Here is a 21,429-nt window from a genome sequence, read left to right on the forward strand (position 1 = left end):
TGTCGAAATGGTGCACAGTAAAACGAACTCATTTTGTAGCAAAGCCGTTAAAAGTATGCTGTTTCAACACTTCAAATTATAATTACCCCAACGGCTATTAATAATGAAAAAAAAAAAGACAGGCCTGCATGTGTATCTGATTCCAATGCTATTAAATGCACTCAGTGAGCTTGTACTCTCCTTGGCAGCTTATGTCGAAGCCATAATATGTTACATAACACAACAAAGAGCTTTTCAGCATAGATGAAATTTAATTGTAGCAGTTCAGACAAAAACATTTGACCCACTAATCTCTGCCAAAAATTAAAATATAGGTCACTTATTGTGGGTTGAATAGTTTTAACTGGGTGATTCCTTTGATATTTTTTGTGGGGTGTACAAATTGGGTTGATCAGTTGTAATTATTCAAACAGTTTATACTTGGTTATATTTGGGGTCTTGTACATCGATGAAAGAAAACTGTTGGTATGCATTTAAATAAGCCCACAATATTTTATTTTCCATTATACCGATCTATTATTTTTACAATTCTTACTCTTTCTTCTGAGGTTTACTTTCCATTTTATGCTCCATTTGCATGTTCATATGGCAATCCTCTCCTTTTTTCTTTTTCCTCGAGGATCAGCAAAGTTTAATCTTATTCCATCTCAGTTAATGTCATGGTTTAAACTGAGCAGTCGACCATAAAATCACCAGCTGGTCTCCTGCCATCCCAGAACAGACCAGACCAGACCAGCAGCATCCGGACCAACTCGCCTGTTAATTTATTACTTTGACTGCCACTTTCAACTGCAGGTTTCCTTACTGGTGCAACGTTACTTTTGATCCGCACAGTCTGATAGGAGATCTTTGGACTCGCTGACACAAAACGCTGACTGTTATCTCAGATTGGTCTGTTAAAGCTGAATCCCTCACACTACTGACGGTCGCTCCTCAACAAGCCTCTGATCGAGATTTTTCCACCAGTGTTGGGTTGGGAAAATGAGGTGGAGATAAAAAGCCTGATAATCCTCCATCGTGTCCTCTGTCTAGTTTGACTTACCGCCTTGCCGTCGTTGCCAAAAAGCACCAGGCCCGACTTGGTGACCAGGCCGGGGCGGCTCGCTCCTGGGATGTCTAGAGGCTGACCGTTAGCCGTGGTGCCGTTATCCACCAGACTGGAGCCATAGAAAGTCACTTTCTGCAGGAAAAGAACACAACAGCCATCAGTGTTGAAGAAAGAAAAAAAAAATCATGCATGCTGCTCCTCTGGGAAAAGTTCAGTCCAGTTTTGAGCTTTTGGACAGAAACAAGGGCATGAAGCGGGAGGCAGGAACCGAAACCAGGACGGACATTTTCAGTCAGACTTTGCTCATTTTGTAGCAGCAGCTCATTGAACTGATGAATCTGCAAAGTCAGTCTGTGCAGTGTCATCTATCACAGCCTCTAGTGGGAGCTGTCTCCAAAAGAAAAAGAAAAGAAATAAACTCTAATAGCCAGTCGGGGTTTAATGGTTCAATAAACCCACCGTTCGGTTTGTATTGCAGTTTTTGGGTCAAGGTTTCAGTTTTGGTTCAGTTTGTTTTGTACATCAGGGAGAAAAAAAACACTTATTTGCAGATTTGGAACAACCTAAGAACAATATAAAATCAGCAAATATTCTTTCAAAGACAAAAGTGCTTCTTAGACAATTTAACACATTTTGAGGACATTGATCAGTTCAGCAGCTCAGTGTGTGGCTGTGTGGCTCATACAGCAAATCTGTTTCTGCACTTTCCACATCTCAGATCAAAATAAGAAGAAAATAATGTCACGTGGATATTTTCACATTTGATTTGCTATTTTCACATGACTGACATTTTCCTCATGTGGAAAGAAATTTGTTCTCAGAAATTCATGCAGAATTTTAATTTTCACATGTGACTGACTTCTGAACTAGAATTTCCACATGTGAAAACAACATGAAATCCACAATAATTGCATCTTCACATGTGAATTCCACATTCACATCACATGTGACTCGTGTCCTAACATGTGAACTACAAATTTCACATGTGAAAACAGCACAGTTCACATGAAATCATGTGAACTTTGCATCTTCACATGTGAATTCCACATTTCTACATGTGACTGGATTCTTCTCATGTGGACTATAATTTTTTTTACAAGTGAAATAATCACATGGTTGCAGATCACATTTGGAAAAACCAACATCAAATTCACATGTGAAATCATTAAATCACCTGTGGTTGTACATCACATGTGTTCTAAAACCACATGTGGTTTATTTCACATGTGATTTCATGTGTGGTTGAAGGTCCAACCATCACCGGTGAGAACTTTGTAGGGTGTGTTGTGTATTGAAAGGTCCATTTTTTAATGGTTTGGTTTTAAACCCCTACTAGCCAGTCCTTTGAAACAAACAGAAGAAAAACTAATAATTCCCTGCAGATGGCAGTGTGTTCCCACCTGTCCGTCAACCTCGGCCCAGGCTCCAGGCACTTTGTCGTTCCCTCTGATCCAGTTGTGCAGAGCTTCAGCCGACTGGTTCCAGTCGATCTACCAACAGACAAAACCAAGGCAACACACTGAGTGGCTGCTTTATCAGCTCCACCTGTACAATCTAATCCAATCCAATCCAACTGTTGTGCCATAGAGTTTCCTTTCCTGATGCCTATAATGCTCAGCTTGTCTTGTTGTCACGGTAACAGAGGTGTTCATTCACTTCTCTGTTTGGCATTGAGCTCATAGTTAGTGCTGCTGTTGGACTGGACTTTTTATATTGAGAGGTGTTTCCACTATTCTGTCCCCTTCATTGTACATAAATGGGGAGAACAAAAAATTAGAAACACCTGTCAATATAATGTAGTCCAAGACAAGACCTCTGCAAACTACAACCTCAGTAATAAACACAGAATTAAATTGACACATTCTCAACAATGTCAACCAGAACTGAACATTATAAACTTTGTTAAAAGGTAGAATTTATGGCAGAGCTGTTGCATGGGGGTGCAGAGAGGGACCACGGCGCTTGTCTCACTCCCTGGCGCCCTCTGGCATGATGGCGCCTATAGCATTTGCCTAACCTGCCCTATGGACCGCACGGCCCTGACATTGGATAACAGTATTGGAGAACCATTTTACAGCAAGCTCTTGCTGGCAATGACTGGAAGACATTGCACTGGTATTTTAAAACAAGAGCTGCCTAATTTGCTGCCATAATCACCAACATGTTAAAACAGTGATGCTAATTATGTCATTAATTAGGCTACTGAATGTATTAATTAGCATACATTTGGCAGTCCATATTCTTCTCTACAGATAGCACCAGAGGCACTGATAGGAACTCTGTAGCTCTAAGAATTGACATGTTATACTGTAGCAGTTTCAAGAAAATCTGTCTGTCCTTATTAATATGCAGATTTACACACCACGGTGCTCCAAAATTGAATGAGATCATCGACTTTCTAGGAGAGATTTGAGTATGAGGTGCTTAGACTTTAAAGGACTTAAAAGGACTAAACATTTCACATTTGCACCACCAGCCTTTTCACACATTATATTACATCCTCACACAGCAAAGTCTTTGTATACTTTGTATTTGATACTAAACACCACAGGATTATGTATCTCGCTGAGCTCCTATGTTACCTTGGCGTTGTCTTTTTTCTGGATGCACTCGTATGTGGCCCCCTCCTCTGGCTGGGGGATCCTGGGAGCTTTCCCCTGCGCGATCAGCCTCACCGCCTCCACCTGGAACCAGGACAATTATATTTAAATACTACAGCAAAGTGTACCAGTAAGACCACGGGTTTCATTTGTGCCGTCTTTATGAACGTGGCTAACGGTGTTTTTGTTACTTTGGAGGTGTAGGAAAGAGAAAAGAGCAGGGAATCCAATCCATGACATGTTGCTTTTTATACAACTTTAATATGTTACACAATGTGGCTCTGTTTCTTCCATCTATTTGAATTTTATTGTCTTATGTTTTTCCTTCTCATGTTCGATTTCTAACTTTATGTTTTCATATGGTAACTGTGTTTTTTAAGTGTTATAAATAAAATTCTTACTGCTGATATGATGATGATAACCTGAATTGCCTCTCTGTAAAATATCCACCAATTATCAAGCAAGCCTTACAACTGCTTACTATCCTTTAAGGACACCCTCATTTATTTTAAGTTTATCCTAAAAATATTTACTAAGAGTAGTCATAACTCTTTTCAACCTGTAGATAAGGCACTTTGGCGTGACCTAAATACTTTTTGGTTTAACAAGTGAGTTGATTTGACAACATGGGTGCACATTAATTAGTAAAATCTTAAACACGATCATACTGAGTGGCAGACTTGGCTCCAGCTATGATGATACATAAATAATACACTTGCTAATCCTACAAAAGGCAGGATACCATCTGTTGCAAACTTAAAGTAAACCCATTTTCTGGCATTTGCACTCAGTGTGCGCAGACAGTGTGCAAACATGTTACACAATGTTTCTTCCATCTATGTTTATTCTATCTAAAATTAAAGCGAGTTGCACAACATCAGATTACAAATAAAGACATTAGCACAAAATAAAACAAGTTAAAAGCAATTTAAGCCATTAAAATTAGGTTAAAAAAAACAACAACAAAAAAAACAGCCATCAATCAATCATACTGAAATTGTATCTAAGCCAGAAAAGCCTGTGAGAAAAGGTGTGTTTTTAACCGAAACTTAAAAACTGGAGGTGAATTGATCTTTTCGACTCGTAGATAAGGTCCTTTGGAGTGACCTAAGTACTTTCTGCTCTAATCAATGGGCTGATTTGACATCATGGGTGCACCCTGAGTGGCAGACATGACTCCAGTTGTGATGATACATACATCATGAACTGGTGATCCTACAAAAAGCAGGATAACATCTACAGTAAACCTGAGAGAAAGCACAGTGAGCAAACTTGTTACACGATGCAGTTTTTCTCTGTCACCAGACTTACGGTGCCTTTCACTCCCTCTGGGAACAGAAACCTCTTGTAGATGGTGTTGACGGTGTCGTTGGGCTCCACGTCACACTCCCTCTGCAGCAGGACCGGCCCGGTGTCCAGTCCGTCATCAGCCCAGAACACCGTGAAGCCGCCCTTTTTGTCGCCGTGGATCAGCGTCCTGGGACGGGAGGAGACTGATGCTTATACACACATCTAGCAAAATACACGTGGTCAGGTCTTGAACAGGGCTGCAAAGGGGCGGAAAAATTCCAGAAACTTTCCAGAAACATTCCATGGGAAGTTAAGATGGTGAATTTTGGAAATATTCCTAATTAGAAAGTTTTCATGGGAAGTAACAGGAATATATGGGTGAATTTATGGGAATTAACAGGAATGAACTGGAATTAACTTGGATTAATTTATACAAACTCTATCATATAAAAGCATAAACATTTTGTTTTGTCACAAGCAGACGTGTGCAAACTAATACAAATTTTAAAAATGACATTTTTGACTGATTTATTTGTCAGCAGAACTTTGATTCTTTCACTGAACAACAAAAAACATGAATGTTGAATTCATATTTTTTATGATAAGCACATTATGTCCCATTCAAAATGTAAAATGAAAGCATTTCCTCTCAAGCTTCTCAAGCCTCTGTTTTTTCTGCATATTTCTGCATTTTTCCTCAGTCCTTTCAGGTCTCAGTGTGTTCCTCCTGAACCTCATCAACCTCCTCCATGTCTGCTTCCTCAACATCTGCCTTGTCTTCATCTTCGCTGTCTCTATCCGGCCTTGTTGAGGATGACTCTGTATCTTAGATTTGCCCGGATGACCACCAGTTTCTCAAGACTTGCATCTGTGAGCCTGTTGCCAAACTTTGTGTGTGTGTTCCCAAACAGCGACCGGCTGCGCTCAGAGGTGGCTGATGTTGGTGGGAATTGGAGGAGGATGGAGGCTGCAGGTGCAAGAGCCTCAGATCTGGTGGTTTTAACTGGATTATGCTGCAAGATGCTTTTTTTCTCAACTACATTTAAGTCCCCTGTTATAGGTTAACCTGGAGTTTTGCCAATTTATTCCTGTTAATTCCCATCCCTTATTCCTTCCCATGGTAATTGTCCAACTTTGAAAATTCAAATAATTTTGCAACCCTTGTCTTGAATAGACTGGTGCATGATGGGGTTTATGCTTGTTTTTGACTCATTTACGATACCAACGGTTCCTAAAAGTGAGCCACGTTCAGGCCTTACCAGTTGATGGCGGAGGCGCCCCTGTGGCGAGGCAGCAGCGAGGGGTGGTAGATGATGGATCCGTGCTTCGGGTGGTCGATGACCTCCATGGGGATGAACTGGGAGCAGAAGGGCATGACATTGAGCTCGGCGCCCGTGGCTTTGTACTGGGCCACCACCTCTGGGATGGCCTGGCCCTTCACACGCCAGCGGGGGAACTTGAACACGGACACGCCGTCCTTCTCTGCCTCGGCAGCTGTGAAACAAAACAGAACAAACTTTCAAGATCGTGTGAAAGACATAAGACAAAGGAAGAGCTCTTTAGATTGTCTTGTATATTGTTTGGTGATTTATTGGTGAATCATTAGAAGCCTAACATTTTGTATTGTATTGTGTTAAATCGAAAGAAATCCTTAAATGGAGCAGCTCTGTAATTGTCTATGTTCAAAAATGACTTATTTACAGATTAAATTGATGCTTTAGAGATGGAAGAAAGCATGAAGGGCAATGCAAGATTTCGGCAAGTGTTGTGAATGGCATTCATTGTATTTTAAATCTTTAATGTGCAACTTTTATACTAAAATAACACCAAAGTCTTCTATCTCCTGTTTACTGTCTCTTGTTCTGTGTATGACCCTGTGTGTTCACGCCCTTTGGCCTGATATTGGCTGCTTGATGACATCAGATCAGACTCATACTGTTTTCGGTGGAAAGCTCATTATCTGCACCTTCAAGGCCTACAGAGCATTTACAGATGCTGGTTACCGCAGCCTGAAACCAGATGATGACTCAGCGACTCATCACTGACCAGCTGATTGGGATGAAGATCAACAATGCACTGAAAGCCTAACGCAACAGCATTTTAAGTAGAACTTGGCTTCCTTAATTTGATGCATTTCCAGTGGACAGAGCCAGTTTAATTAGATGGGAGGATCAGACTATTATTGAATACATTTATACTATAGCAGGGGAAAACCTAATTTTTGATTTTATTTTGACATATGATTTTATATTTGCTTTAAGTCAGAGCTTTCATTTCTGTGTGACAACTCCATATGCCGGTGATAGAAAATCATTTATTCCAGCTGCTATAGCCCAGCTCATAAACAAATTTGTATTATTACAAGATGCATTTGTACTTGGTTGTTTTACTGAGTGTGGTTTTTATGTGTTACTGTGTTTTTTATCTATTATCTGTATTATTATGTGAGGCCGTGCACCTTGCCACAGCACAAATTTCCATTAGTGCTTGCATGAATGGGCGGTAACATTTCTGAATATGAAGTCATGTTGAATCAAGATTACATTTATTTCCAGTCCTTTCTTATGACTGAGACAGGTATTGCAGAATTACACTATTTGCTTTCCAAGATCAAGTTTTTATTGCAGTCTACAGTCGTGATATAAAGTCTCATGACAGCACACGGCAAGTGATAACGGCACTGCAACTTGGATGCAATCAAATGTGCATGACGATGCCACTTTGATAGGACAAATCTATTGATTTTTTTTTTTTTTGTGGGCTTATAGCACAGAGGAGATAAGAAAGGTGGTGCAAGGAGTCCAACTTTCATTTGGCATTGAGACGAGGAAATTCTTTGGGCAGATTTCCTTCACGGCTTTTGATTCTGCACCCTAAAATCATAAAATCTTGGGAAGAGGTGGTAAAGCATTTGCCCTCATCATGTCCCGGGTCACTGCGGTTCTGACCCAGTGGGTCGGCCTTGCCATCCTTGTCAGGGATGGTGAAGACTCCTACGATGGTGTGGCCCTCCTTCCTCAGCTCCTTGTAAACCTCCTGGCCAAACAGACTCTGACCAATCACAGCGATCTTCATCCTTGGACCTCACAAGCTTCTGGAGGAGCAGCAACACACAGCAGGGCATCAGAAAAAAAATAAAGTATGTGATTGATCAAGACTTTCATCCCCTACTGGAAAAAAACACTTCAGTGTCACTGAACTACATGTCAAGTGCAGTACTTTTTCAGGATGTTTTTCTCAAAAACAAGAGAGTGGGAGAGTTTTTCTTTTGAGTCTCGTCTGTGCAGAGACGTTTGATGATGTCGCCCTCTGCTTTGAGGCTGTTGTTGCAGAGCTCAGACTTATTGTACGGTCTATTCAAAAGCCATTCAATAAGGCTTTTGAAAACAACTCCACTGTTTTTTGGCCTTCATCAGGAAGCAGCAACCCCAACTGCTTAACCAGCAACAACGGCTATGCTGAGTTTAGTTTGAAAACTGACCAAAAAAATATATTTGCAGATGTAATTCACAGTTCAAAACAGATTTTCACAAGAGTATAAAATATATTGTCAGCAGCACATAGGAATAATAAGATAAGATTAGATAAGATAGGTTAAACCTTTATTAATCCCACCAAGGGGAAATTCACAGTGCAGCAGCAACAATAATTAAAGATAGGAAAAAATATATAGAAATAAGGAAATATGTATAAATAAGAAAAAAATAATTGAAAGCTACATAATCATATTGCACAGATGGAGTTAACGTCTATGTATGTGGAATGGATGCAATCTACACATGCAAACAAAGTTTTTGGCCAGTTTTTCAACTCTTAACATATTCTGAACTCTGTGGGAAATGTATTACTTGCAGTTTAGGGATGTTTTGCTTATTGGTCACCTGCCAGGTTTTGGCTACAATATCGTGAAAACTTAATGCAGAAACACCAAGTCAAGAAACAGAAGTCAGAAGTCAGAAACATCAGAAACCGCCAGCTTATACAATTCACTATAGACTGGCCAAAGTGGAAAGTGCTCAGTAATCATGACTGTCACGGACTGTTTATTGACCCGGGGAAGGCAGGCGGGTAGGGGGCGGGACCTGGAGCCCTGCCAAACTCACTGCAAACCAATCACATCCCTCGATTCAGCTCGACCCTCCATTGTGGACCAATCAAACTCACCCTGGCTTTTGAAGGCACTTGACAGCTCATTGAATGGGCTACGTGCAGAAATCCGGTTCGGGTCCATGCAATTTAACCATTACCCAGTTTAACTCCATCCATCCTCACCAAGCATGCATTATCAAATCAGAGGACACTTTAAAATTAAATTACATCGATTTAAAACGGATTTAGGATCAATTACACAACCAGTGACAGCTAAGACAAACAATCTCACAACAAAGTCACAGTGCGGGGAAATCAATCCAAAGTCAGATTATAGGATTATTGCGCTAATAGGATCATTATGCATTGGGCAAATAAACAAGGCAAATAAATAAACAACAAAAATCCACTTTACCCCCGCCAGTTCAAACCCAGGTCCTCCCTACTTGGTGGAAAAGAGCGACCGGGTGGATACCGTTGCTCTTTATTTCCAGCCCTCAGCCGGACACATGCTGCAGCCTAATTACATAACAGCGACACGGAGTGATTGGATAGGACGGCCGGGCAGGCCCAGGGGAGGGCCCAGCCTGCAGCAGACACCCCCGGGAGGAGACACGCAGGACCGTGTGAGAAACAAAGACTCACCTGTGGCATTACCTGATGAAGAAAAATAATAAAACATTCCTCCAATATTGTGTGGAGGGCTTCTATGTGTGGTCGTTGCACTTGAACTTGAGTTCACAGTGACGTTTTTTGTTTTGTTTTGTTTTGTTTTTTTTTTGTTTGTTTTGTTTTGTTTTTAACTTTTGCAGCATTATAACCTAGTGACCTCTGCATTTTTTTCCCCGTTTTTTGTGTTTTTTTTTTTTTAATTCTTTTAATTTTTGTATTTTTTGTACTTATTCTTATGCAGTATTTTCTCTTTTTTATTTGATTTGATTTGATTTGATTTATTCATGTATTCATTCATTTAGGTATTTGTTTTATTTTTATTTATTTATTTATTCGTTTATTTATTTATTTATTTATTTTTGATATCCTGTTGTATCTGTACTATTCATATAATATTTGATATAATGTCCCTTAGTGCCATAATCATTTCTTCATGTTTTTGTAGCACTAAATGGTGACCTGTTGTCTTTCCCTACTAACAAAAACTCTAAACTATTCCAGTGGGGACTTTTTGTGTGTGTGTGTGTGTGTGTGACTCAGTATTGAGTTTGTTTTGATTTTAAATGAGTTTGGGAAATTGTTCAGCACCTGTAGCACCAAAATATTTCTGTTCCCACATATTCCTGTAGAGGTTTAAACTTGTGTTGTTTTTAAGGCTGATATCCTTCTGACATTTGTCACAGGGTTATTATGTTAAGCCTGTTGCTGTGTTTTTCTCTCGCAGGTTTACATTCAGTTAGATTACACACTAATGACTGAGTCTCCACGCACTGAGAGTGGAAATCCTGTTTAGATTTCCCAATAACACAGCCGCTCTTATCTCCCTGGTGAAACTGTGAGCCACAGATAAGTGAGCAATACACGGCGGGTGACAGAGTTTACCTCTGGTTACCATCACCGCCTGTAAAAGCTGTAAAAGTTGTTAACCAAAGATCAAAACTCTGCTAATCCCGTCTGCAGCCATAACAGGCATTGTGTAACATGCTTTCAGCTAGTTAAAAAAGGTACATGAACCCTGAAAGGTATCAGTGCTGCAGGCTTTTGCTGAATAAAGCAATCAACTTTGTCTAGAAGTCAGGATTTCTGACTAATAACATTCATTTAGGAAAATCCGATATATCGCTGCTCCTACATTTTCCCCTGAAAACACATTTAATGATTCAAACTGACCTTTAGGCCAAGGGTTTAGCTTTCTTATCTTTTTTATATTATTTCATACAATATGCGTGTAAAAAAAAAAAATACAAATAGATAAATAATCTTGCCTGATGATGCTGTGGATGGGGACATTAGCAGTCGGCCTTCATAACACACTTTTAGCTTTTTATTTTGAGATTAAAAGTGTTTGGGCTTCATGTGCTGGGATGAGACCATGACCAGGTTAAAGTGATTCATCGTCCTAGAGATGTGACTCTGAATGACTGAGGCTGTATGCATAACAGGCCACAAGATGATTAAATGAGTGGGGGGGGGGGGAACACAAAACTTTGCTTGCACCAGCCGACCTTGTGAGCTGATAGGGTTGTTGTTTCTCAGAAAGGTCGGAGGTCAAGAAGGCCAAAGATCTCCGTGTCATCAGAGAGCAGTAACACCGTGTGTACATCCTGAAAAACACACAGCAGGGACCGGCTGCACAGCAAAACAGCAGAGGGCTCACCAAACATTTTCAACGAGTCAACAAGTCAAACGCCCTCAGCAAGTCTCGTCAGTGATTTTGTCCTCCACTTGTGGAAACTAGGCACCAGAGGATGTGAACGGTGCAGAATCTGATGTGTTGGAGAAAAAAAAAATTCAGACATTTGTAAATTATTTAGCATCTTCATTTTGATTTCACTGCTTCTTGGTCTTATAAATAGCGTCTTGTTCTTTCCTCTGTGATAATTAACAGACTGCATAACTGCAACCTGTTTAACTGTGCAATAATTTTCTACCTGTAAAACTGTATGATAATTCAATAATGCACAACCCTGTGTATTGACTATATGACGTATATATAGGTATATTTTTACATATCCTCCATTTGTTAATCAATGCATATGTTGTTGTAATATTGCTGTAGGATTGATCTACTTTTTTAAAATATAATGCATATCTATCTATCTATCTATCTATCTATCTTTGTGACTTTTGCTTATATATTTTTTTTTCTCTATAAAATCTGAGCAACTGCAACTGACCCAGTTTCCCCTGAGATCAATAAATTATTTCTGATTCTGAGTCTGATATAGATCTCTTAAAGTCTTGTTATCATAGTTTATATTATCCCAATCACTCTTAATCCCTCTGTGAACACACTGATCACTTGACTGATTGATTTATTGTTGATATGACAGGCAATTTTGATTTTTTTTTTTTTTGGGTATTAATGGCAAATTTTTACAGTCGAGTCAACCAGACTTTAAAGGTACCATATGTAAAATTTTAAAGGTTAATATATTATTGTCGGATTAGCTGTGAAACCGTGGTGTGGCATTGGTTCCCATCCCCACTTCCTCTCCTTGAAGTGGGTCAACATGTTGGAGGTGATTTTTTTTTCCATCAGTCTTTCACTCCTTCCATCTTCCAGAAGCTGCCAGAAACTCTTTATGCTTTAGCTCCGTTTGCTCTGCAGGAGCGGAACAGAACAGCGCCCTCCTCCTATTTTGTGCCGTAAAGCAATCCAAATCTGACAGCCAGCGTTCTCAGTCGTTGTTTGTTTATGGTATGTGGCCGTGTTTGCTTGTTTTTGATGCTCAACATGGCATCTTATATCATAAATCAGTTACAGTTTTCTCTTTAGAGATATGAGAGACTCTTTTTAGGTTCCTTTTTCATTTTCTGTCTGTCAGTTTTATTTTGTTGCTGTATATTTGACCACTGTAGTCCATAATGCTTGATATTTTGCACTCATCCTCTTTCTTTAAAACCACCACCTGTTTGGTTAGGTGCAGCAGGATCAAGGGTCGGTGCGGTGTATTGCTAGAAAGTGCCACACTGACTGCTGGGACAGAGCCATATCTCTGGGCTCACACACTCCCTCGTCTGTTTGACTTGGACGTCCAAACACTTAACAAGTTACCAAAAAGCCAAATTCAGAACTTTGCTTTCAAGTGAGGAGGGCACGCCAACTTCAAATATTTAACCTGAAATACTAGTCTGTCGTGTGAGTTAATGATTAACACGGTGAGTTTATATGGTTTTTATGTGGAGCTCAGGTTTGGGTCTCTTGGCATGCAGACTTTTCCGATCTCTTGAACTCTTTGCAAGTTGACTCACCATTTTGCTCCCTTGCCAAAAATTTTCAAAGATCCTCAGGTCCTCAAGTCTGTATGGATTGATTAGTTGAGGTCCTATTTATTGATTAGCTGGCAGCTGGACTGTTTAGACGCCATAAGAAACTCAAACAACTTAAACATTAGAGACCTGCACACTGTTTATAAGGACTGGATGTCGGCAAGCACCTCACAGTAAAATAGTGAGGATACAGGTTATGATGTGATTTATGTCACAGTGCATTAGGGTTAGGAACACTACAGAATTGACTGAAATGTATGAAGACAAATACAACCTTCAAAATTCCCATTACAGTTCATCAAAACTGAATTAGCACCATGCACTCACTTAACACAGTGCACGAAAATATAGAAGTCGTAACATCATTTGAAAAGAAAGTGCATAAATGGTAACTTTCCATACAAGGGGTCAAAGAATTAATACAGTATTGGGGAAAAAATCGTGATGCAGTTGTATTGATTTGCACAGCTACAGTGTTTATTGGCTATTGGGGTTTTGCATGGGATTTAGTTTCTTTTTTATTGGCGGAATATCTCTTTAAATGTGGATAATTGTGTATACCTGCTGTGTTTTTGTAAAAAAAAAAAAAAAAAATACTCATTGCCAGACTACATGGGGTTTAAGCCTAACCCTCTGACTCTGTAAAACCATGTGCACAGCTTCACTTGACAGAAAGTCCCTTTAACTCGGTTGCTGTTCAGTCCTGGGTGTTTGCGTCACTCGGTGTGTAAATGTACTTTAGTTTAGCCTCAGCTGGTTTGCTCTGGCTGTCAATAATCACTCTGGGTAATGATCGACTCGGCATCACCTGATCGTCAGACCAGCAGTGCAGACTCTGTGTGTGTGTGTGTGTGTGTGTTCCTATACTATAGTAACCTTAGCCTACTTTATGGTATTTTCCCCCTCTTATAGTAAACCAGCAGGGGCTTATTGTGTGTTTGTGTAGTGACTTTAACCTACATTATGGTGTTCTATAATATTCCTGTAATATTCCTATAATACACTGCAAGAAGTGTCCGGAAACAGTGACTTTATGGTGTCAGACCAATAATGCACAGGTTGGAGTGTGTGTGTGTGTGTGTGTGTGTGTGTGTGTGTATTCCTATACTATAGTAAACTTAGCCTACTTTCTGGTATTTTCCCCCTCTTATAATAAACCAGCAGGGGCTTATTGTGTGTTTGTGTAGTGACTTTAACCTACATTATGGTATTCTATAATATTCCTGTAATATTCCTATAATACACTGCAAGAAGTGTCCGAAAACAGTGACTTTATGGTGTCAGACCAGTAATGCACAGGTTGGAGTGTGTGTGTGTGAGAGAGAGTGTGCAAATATATACACATAAACACCAACAAGTCTGTGTCAGTGTATTATTTATATCATGAACATCAGATACCCTGTTGCTCCCAGTCAGATCCAATAAATATTTACTATTTAATTATTAAATTTGCGTTATGAAATGTATTTACTTTTCATGCACCACTTGGTAATTAATTTTTATTGTCATGGCCATGTTTTCTTTCAACGCAGAAGGTTGAAATGACTTTCCCAATAAATCCCCTCGAGCAGCGTCACATCAATGAGAGTCTGAGGAGAATTAATTTGTTGTTTCCACTGTTCCCAGAGGAGGAGTGGTGTTACTGTATCTCCATCCACAAGGGGGCAACACTATACCAGAAAATACCTACAGGGGCTTAACCCCACACACACACACACACACACACACACACACACACACCTCATCTCAGCTCTGCTTCCAGCTCAGGATCAAACTCATACACAGTAATAAATTCATCCACTAATAACATACACATGCCTGAGTACACTGCAAAAAAATCTCCATATCAAGTCATTTAGTCTCACATTCAGGCTTAAAAACCTTTTTTTCGGTCAATGAGATGAGATAATCCCACTTGTTTCCAATGGAGTTTCATCTACTTCAGTACATTTTCTAGGAACAAGAATAAAAATGTTGTAAACAAAGCAGAATAAGGCAGATCAGCCCAGTAAGACCAAGAAAATGACATTTGATTTAAAAAAGAAAAAAAAAATTCTGGAAACAAGTTGATTAGCATTGGAGACAAGTGGGATTATCTCATCCCACTGTCAGAATTTTTTTTAACGTTGTTTGATGAAAAACAAGGTATTATGTGTCAATATGAGACTAAATGACTTGTTAAAATGGATTTTTTTTTACAGTGCACTGCTCAAAAGACTGCTAAGGCTTTCTTCCTTCATCTCCCATTGCTGTGATATTCTCCCCTCCTCCCTCCCCTGGGATTAAGGAGAATTCCTCAAACACTTTGTCAGATTATCCACACATCTGTACAGCACTTTGGGACAAAAGTGAATAACGTCTTGCTGGGGGGAGAAAGTGGGTGAAGGGTCTAATGTTGCAAATGTGTGATACAACAATCTAACTTATACAGAAACAGATTTTAACTTATTTTATACGATACGTGGCCGATCTAACCCTGTGATGATCGGTGTTTACCTGCCTTGAGCCCAGTGTATTCTGGGATATAGTCTTCAGCTGCTCATGACCCTGAAGACTTGACCCTGTTTGTCTAAGCAGGGTAAGAAAATGATACATGAATGAATGGATGAATATGTCTGATGCTGCTGCACGCCACAGAGCCTTCAGCGTTCATTCAGTGTTTGACGTTTTGTCCCTTTGAAATGCAAAGCACGCTAATGAGAGACTGCCACGCCGCCGCAAATTAGATATTTACATCGAGAGAAGCAGCAGTTTCACACAGCCTCAGAGGAGACAGCTTTAAACAGAAAAAAACACAGCTCGCTTTCCTTTACATTTCCTTTTTCAACCGGTTTCACACACAAGCTGCCAAACCAGGCAGCTTCACAACCTGAGGTCAGAGTGTGACAGTCTCCCAGGAACAAACTGACGCAGTGTTATAAAAGTATTTTTATTCAGCCTTCACACACACACAACACAATTAGCAGAAACAGTCTCGACAGTTTACTGTAAGCAAAGTCATGCTTAATTATGCCTGTCCTGCAGTCTTATCAATCTAAGACTATATTTACTTTCCAGACATAAAAAAATAAAATAAAATAAAAAAAATAAAAAAAATCATCCACACTTGGAACCCACAAATTAGCTTTATACACCATTCTTTTGAAAACCAAAAATGAGTTACATATTCTCAAATTGATATTAGCTTTGTTCCATAAATTAACCCCAACAACTGAAATGCATCTCCCTTTAATCCCCACTCTACCCCATTTTTTTATCTTTTTGTACCATAAATGTACAAATATCTCTCCAATCATATTTGCACCCAGTGTGGCAGTGACTTTGTTTTAGCGTGTAACATAATTTGCATTATTTCATAATATACCATATCATTAAATTTCATAGCATGGGATCTAATAAACAGCAGATTAGTGTGATGATAGCAGCCGGCCTTATTAATAAAACATACGGCTCATTTTTGTTGTAAGATTATTGAATTCATAGTCATTTTAAAGGTTGACCCCCATAATTCTACACAATAAGATATATAATGTTATTATATATAATTATATGTATATATGTTTGTGCTAATTGTCTGAGATGTTGGCTTAGCTGGGGCTAATCTGGACAGAAAGTGGCTTTCACGGTAAATATTTATCTTCTGCACTAATTCAGGCGATATGGGTGATGAAAAGCCATTTCATACTGCTCACAACTTTAAAAAAATAAATAAATAAATGGAAAGTTAAACTTTAAAGACATACTTTGGATTGGGAATTAATTGTTGTTTATGTTTCGCCACCCGTCTCTTCTCAAACAGCGTCTATATATCGTGCGAGAGGTGTTTGCTGTGCGTATAGAGGCGCTGAGGAGGATGCTGTGTGCTCGGCGGTGCCGCCAGGGACTCGGCACATCCATCATGCAGATTATAATTATAACTTGTATGTCCAGTGTGTTACGAGCTGATTGGCTGAGAGCGATCCAGTGGGGTCGCTGTTGTGTATCCAGGCGTCTGAGGGTATTTTCACACACACAGTTCAGCTCTCCACACTGCTGGAGATTCATTGGCTATAAATAAGTGGCTGTGCACACCGCGTCCTCCATCAGCTTTCCTGGAATAACCTGAAACACCTGTCCTCTCCCAACACACACTCTCTCTCACACACACACACACACTGTCTCTCTCTCTCGCCTACACACACACACACACTGAGCCTCGAGTTTAATGAATTATCTAAAGATTTAGCTTCGAGCAGAGGCGTACACCAGGAGTCCAACATAAGCACAGACATAACTTTTCACGGTTTATCTTCATTGCAGCCGTCGATTCATTTTGTCTGAATTTAAATCTGTCCAGAGTCCCTGTCCACTAACTCATTTTGACTTTCACTCCCTCTCCTCTTGTCCGGCTTCCTTCCACACAGCAGCTGAGTGAACCTCTGCCAGCTTGTTAATTGCAGCATGTGAACGGCCCCGAGCTAAACGGCGAAGGTCAGTACATCGGTGATGAGGTGATGATGAGGATGATGACGGGAACACATGCTATAAAGGACAGAGACGGTTTGCATGGAGGAGTGGGACGTGGAACTGGTTGGTGTTTGCATATGTGTGTGTGTGTGTGTGTGTGTGCATACTCTAAGTGTTCATTCATGTGCTGGCATCCTGTCACTCTGCCCGTCCCTCTCCCTGTCGGTCTGAAGCCACTTCCAGGCCAGCCATGTTCACCTTGGCACCGGGCGCTGGGATGGCAGGGCTGGCAGCGCCTCGGTGTATAAAAATAATATACAGCCCTGTTAATAAGAATCCCAGGACACTGCCAGCGGTTCAGAGCAGCGGCTTACATAATCACATGCAGTTGCAGAGCCAAAAAAACGGGGGAGAGGAAGGGCGGGTGGTGGGTGGAAAGAAAGACTTTGAAAGAGCAAGGAGCAAGAAATGGAAATTAAACTTTTACTGAAACGTTAGAAGACAATGAGAACTCCCCGATGACTTGTTGAGAGAAACTTACAGCAAATAGGAAAAGAAGATCGTTTTAATTAACGTTTGCCGCTTCTTCTGGAAGTTAGAACAACGAGAGAAAGCATGAGGATGACCAGTTTGATCTTAATTTATACGCAATCCTGGTTTGATCATAGAATGGTTGTTCCAACTTTTATTATCTTTAAATTTTCTCAGAGGAAATGAAATCCTCTCAAAGGAGATCTGTCAAATCAAGTCAGGTCAATTTTATTTGTATAGCCCAATGTCACCATTTACAAATGTGCCCCTTGGGGCTTTACAGCAACACAACATCGTCTGTCCTTAGACCCTCACGTCAGATAAGGAACAATTCCCTTGAGAAAAATAATAATTAATCAATTAATTAAAAAAAAAAAAAATCAAACTATAACAAGGAGGAAAAAATAGGAAGAACCCTCAGGGGGCCAACAGAGGAGAGATTTCTCCCCAGATGTGCAATGCATGTTATGTATACAGAACAGAAAACAAGTTGCATTACAACACTGAAACAGGGTAACGAGATTATGATGGTTAATATGATATATAAGAGATTAGGAGGATTAGGAGGATGCACAAGGTGCCACCGGGGCGACCACCATCACCATGGAGACCTGGCGGGAGGATAGACTACACAAACACACATCACACCGCCGTTCACACACACTGGAGAATAAGACACACAGCAACATACAACATATTGCACATTTATTTTGACAAGAAAACGTTTGGAAATCCCTGTTTTGCATTCGGGCCCCGGTTGACCTGTGGACACATGCCCCCTTGTGGTGACACAGAGAACTGAAAAACAGTGACAGGGCCCGGGGACACAACAAAGGACTTTCCCTTGGAGTGTCAGGCCTTGCTTTCATTTGCATCGTCTTAAAGAGTTTCCGGAGAGTCTTAGGAGTCCCAGTGAGTGTTAGGCACCCTAAAACCGAGATGCTGGAGGGTCAAAGTGCAGGATTGTGTCCCGGGGGTGGACTCTGAGGGTCTGACACACAAACAGAAGAAACAGAGGAAACTGTAGGTTGCCATCCCCTATCCCGTATGAGCCTAAAAATCAAACGCAGCACTAAGACTCTGGGACAAAAATCACAGAGAGAGTCAGCACATTTTTGTTTTTTGTTTTTTTGTTTTTTCCGTAAAATAAAAGTGACTTTATTCAGTGACACACCCTCTGGCTCCAAGTCTCCACGGACAAGTTGCAGCGAGTTGCCCAGTGTGCCCCACGCTGCACAGCAGATAAACACCTCAGTCTGAGTCTCGGTCACACCCTGTCTGCAGATGAACCACAGGTGTAACTCATTTAAGGTGTATTTTTGTCTGCGTCACTCATACACTCACATTGGTGTATGTGTGTGTGTGTGTGTGTGTGTACAGCAGCACATTGATGTGGATGGGATGTTTGCAGGCCAAAATATGCACAGCAGCGTCCATCAAAGGCCTGGTTGGAGGGCTCGCTATGTGCTTGTCTTATTTAACACGTGGCATATTGAGAAACATGAGTTTAATATTAAATATGGAGCTTTGAAGTTTAAATGCTGATGTTTGTGTGTGTGTGTGTGTGTGTGTGTGTGTGTGCAGCATTTTTAAACCTCAATATATCACTGTCAAAGAAATGTCGCTACCTTGGTTTAATTACTGCAAATATATGACAACACGGTGGAAACGCACGGCAGCCTCCGTCCAACACCAGCCGTGTTGTTAGTGCTCGCATTTTTAAAAATGAAGACCACGTTTCCCATAAGCCCCGTTACTCCCAGAGCTCCTCCCCCCTCCCTGAAGAAGACAAATCTGTCAGAAGTGATTGTCACGGCCCGATTTGGACCATGCATGCATGTGCAGAATATTTTACATCAAGATGTCAAATTCAGCTGCTACCACAATACCCATAACCCGATGCTGTTTTAACTGTCATCTTTTATTTATTTTATTTTACTTTTTTACAGTAACATTTATCATTTGCATGTATGTATGAATGAGTAAACAAAATAAAAGCATGACTGCTGTTGGAATGCTATTTTTTGGAAGCATGCAATCACATTATATTTCTGATTATCAATGGTAAAAAAAAGAGCAAAATTAAAAAATTTAATGACATGAGCAAAGGAAAAAGGCTACATTTGCCCATAACTATAGTTCAAGTTCCATCAAGTTTCTGATAAAAGTCCCCTTGGCACCATAAAGTCCTTCATCTTCGGCGAGGAGAACATTTTGGATTATGATTCCTGTGGTGGGAGATTGATCACTGAATTTTACGTCATGCAGTAAAATGTGACTCATGTGCTCATGCGTGCTACAAATGAGCGCTGATCCAAATCAGGTGATGGCTGCCTTTCACCTCCTGCCAGAAACTCTGAAACTTTCAGCCTGTTTGTGCTGTAAAAACAGCGCCCTCTACCTGTTTAGTGCCACAAAGCAGTCCCCCTCCAGACACACTCTTCCCGGTGGCAGTCTCATGTATTTACAGTCATTACACTAATGCCCCCAAATTAATGTGGTAATTATTTAATGATAAAATAATACACCGAGCACTCTTTTAGTATGACAAGTTATTCCCAGCTTGCAGTACAAAAAAAAAAAAAAACACACGCACTCAGTCGAAACCAATTACAGAGAGCTAGACATTCAGACGTGCTGGAGGTTTGCGTCAGCCACCTTTTTGGCAGCCTGCGTGCAACATGACTGATTCACAGTCTGAACCTCCACGCCAGAGCAGGTGTTTCCTTTCCCAGCGCTCCCAGTAAGTCACAATGAAAAGCCCTCCCAGCTGTTTGGTCCCGTTAGCAACTTCCATATTATAAATCCCCTCTGTCACACCGTGCAGATGGCCGGGACCAAAGAAATCACTGGAATCAGGGTTTTTAACGGCGTGCACGTGCTGCAAACGGCTAACCTTCATCGGGGGGGGGGAGAAGCTACCCTGACACTTACCTGTTCACCGACGAGAAGCTGAAAAGCCGCCGTTACATAATCTGAGAGTCTTGGCAGAGCGCGGAGACAGGCGGTCACAGCGAGCAAGGTTACCCAAAGTCTCCGGAGCGAGAGCACTTATTTTAGAGAGGAATATAAATCAGAAACATCTTGTGTCTGCATTTTTTTTTTTTTTTTTTGGGAAGGGAGGATAGTCATGCCAGAGACAATTCACTTATCGCTGCGAGACTGAGCCAAGGAAAACCATTAAGGCCCCAAATCAGATGTGGAAAATGCATTGGACGAACATCTCTTGCATACAGAATACACAGGGACATGCACGGATTACCAAAAAAGCAGCACTGGGAGCGGAAGCCTGGTCCAAGTGGAATAAACGTGTTGTAACCCCAATTTGGCAAGACAAAAGCGTAGAGAGTAGAGAGTGTGTTTCAACATCCACCGTAGCGCTCGAGCAAATGTGTCGCTGATGATATTATTTGAAGGATAAATATCTCTCGTACAGCTGCCCGCTGGACAGTCTTACCCTCGTGTGTGTATTTTGTTTTC

At 40.6% G+C, this 21,429-nt stretch overlaps 1 protein-coding gene across 1 annotated transcript in view; it reads right to left on the reverse strand.

The window, feature by feature from the left end:
- The window catches only part of aldh1l1 (aldehyde dehydrogenase 1 family, member L1), a 37,754-nt gene extending 28,193 nt beyond the window's left edge, over positions 1-9,561 (reverse strand). The window contains exons 1-7 of the mRNA XM_030051822.1: positions 9,443-9,561; positions 7,887-8,032; positions 6,198-6,432; positions 4,960-5,125; positions 3,631-3,732; positions 2,449-2,538; positions 1,043-1,180 (exon numbers count right to left, since the gene is read on the reverse strand). Coding sequence (XP_029907682.1) covers positions 1,043-1,180; positions 2,449-2,538; positions 3,631-3,732; positions 4,960-5,125; positions 6,198-6,432; positions 7,887-8,013 — 858 coding nt within the window. The 5' untranslated portion in view covers positions 8,014-8,032; positions 9,443-9,561. The remainder of the gene's footprint in view (positions 1-1,042; positions 1,181-2,448; positions 2,539-3,630; positions 3,733-4,959; positions 5,126-6,197; positions 6,433-7,886; positions 8,033-9,442) is intronic.
- Between the last annotated feature and the right edge of the window lie 11,868 nt (positions 9,562-21,429).

Source organism: Myripristis murdjan, chromosome 5 (genome assembly GCF_902150065.1).
Source record: "Myripristis murdjan chromosome 5, fMyrMur1.1, whole genome shotgun sequence".
NCBI lineage: Eukaryota > Metazoa > Chordata > Actinopteri > Holocentriformes > Holocentridae > Myripristis > Myripristis murdjan.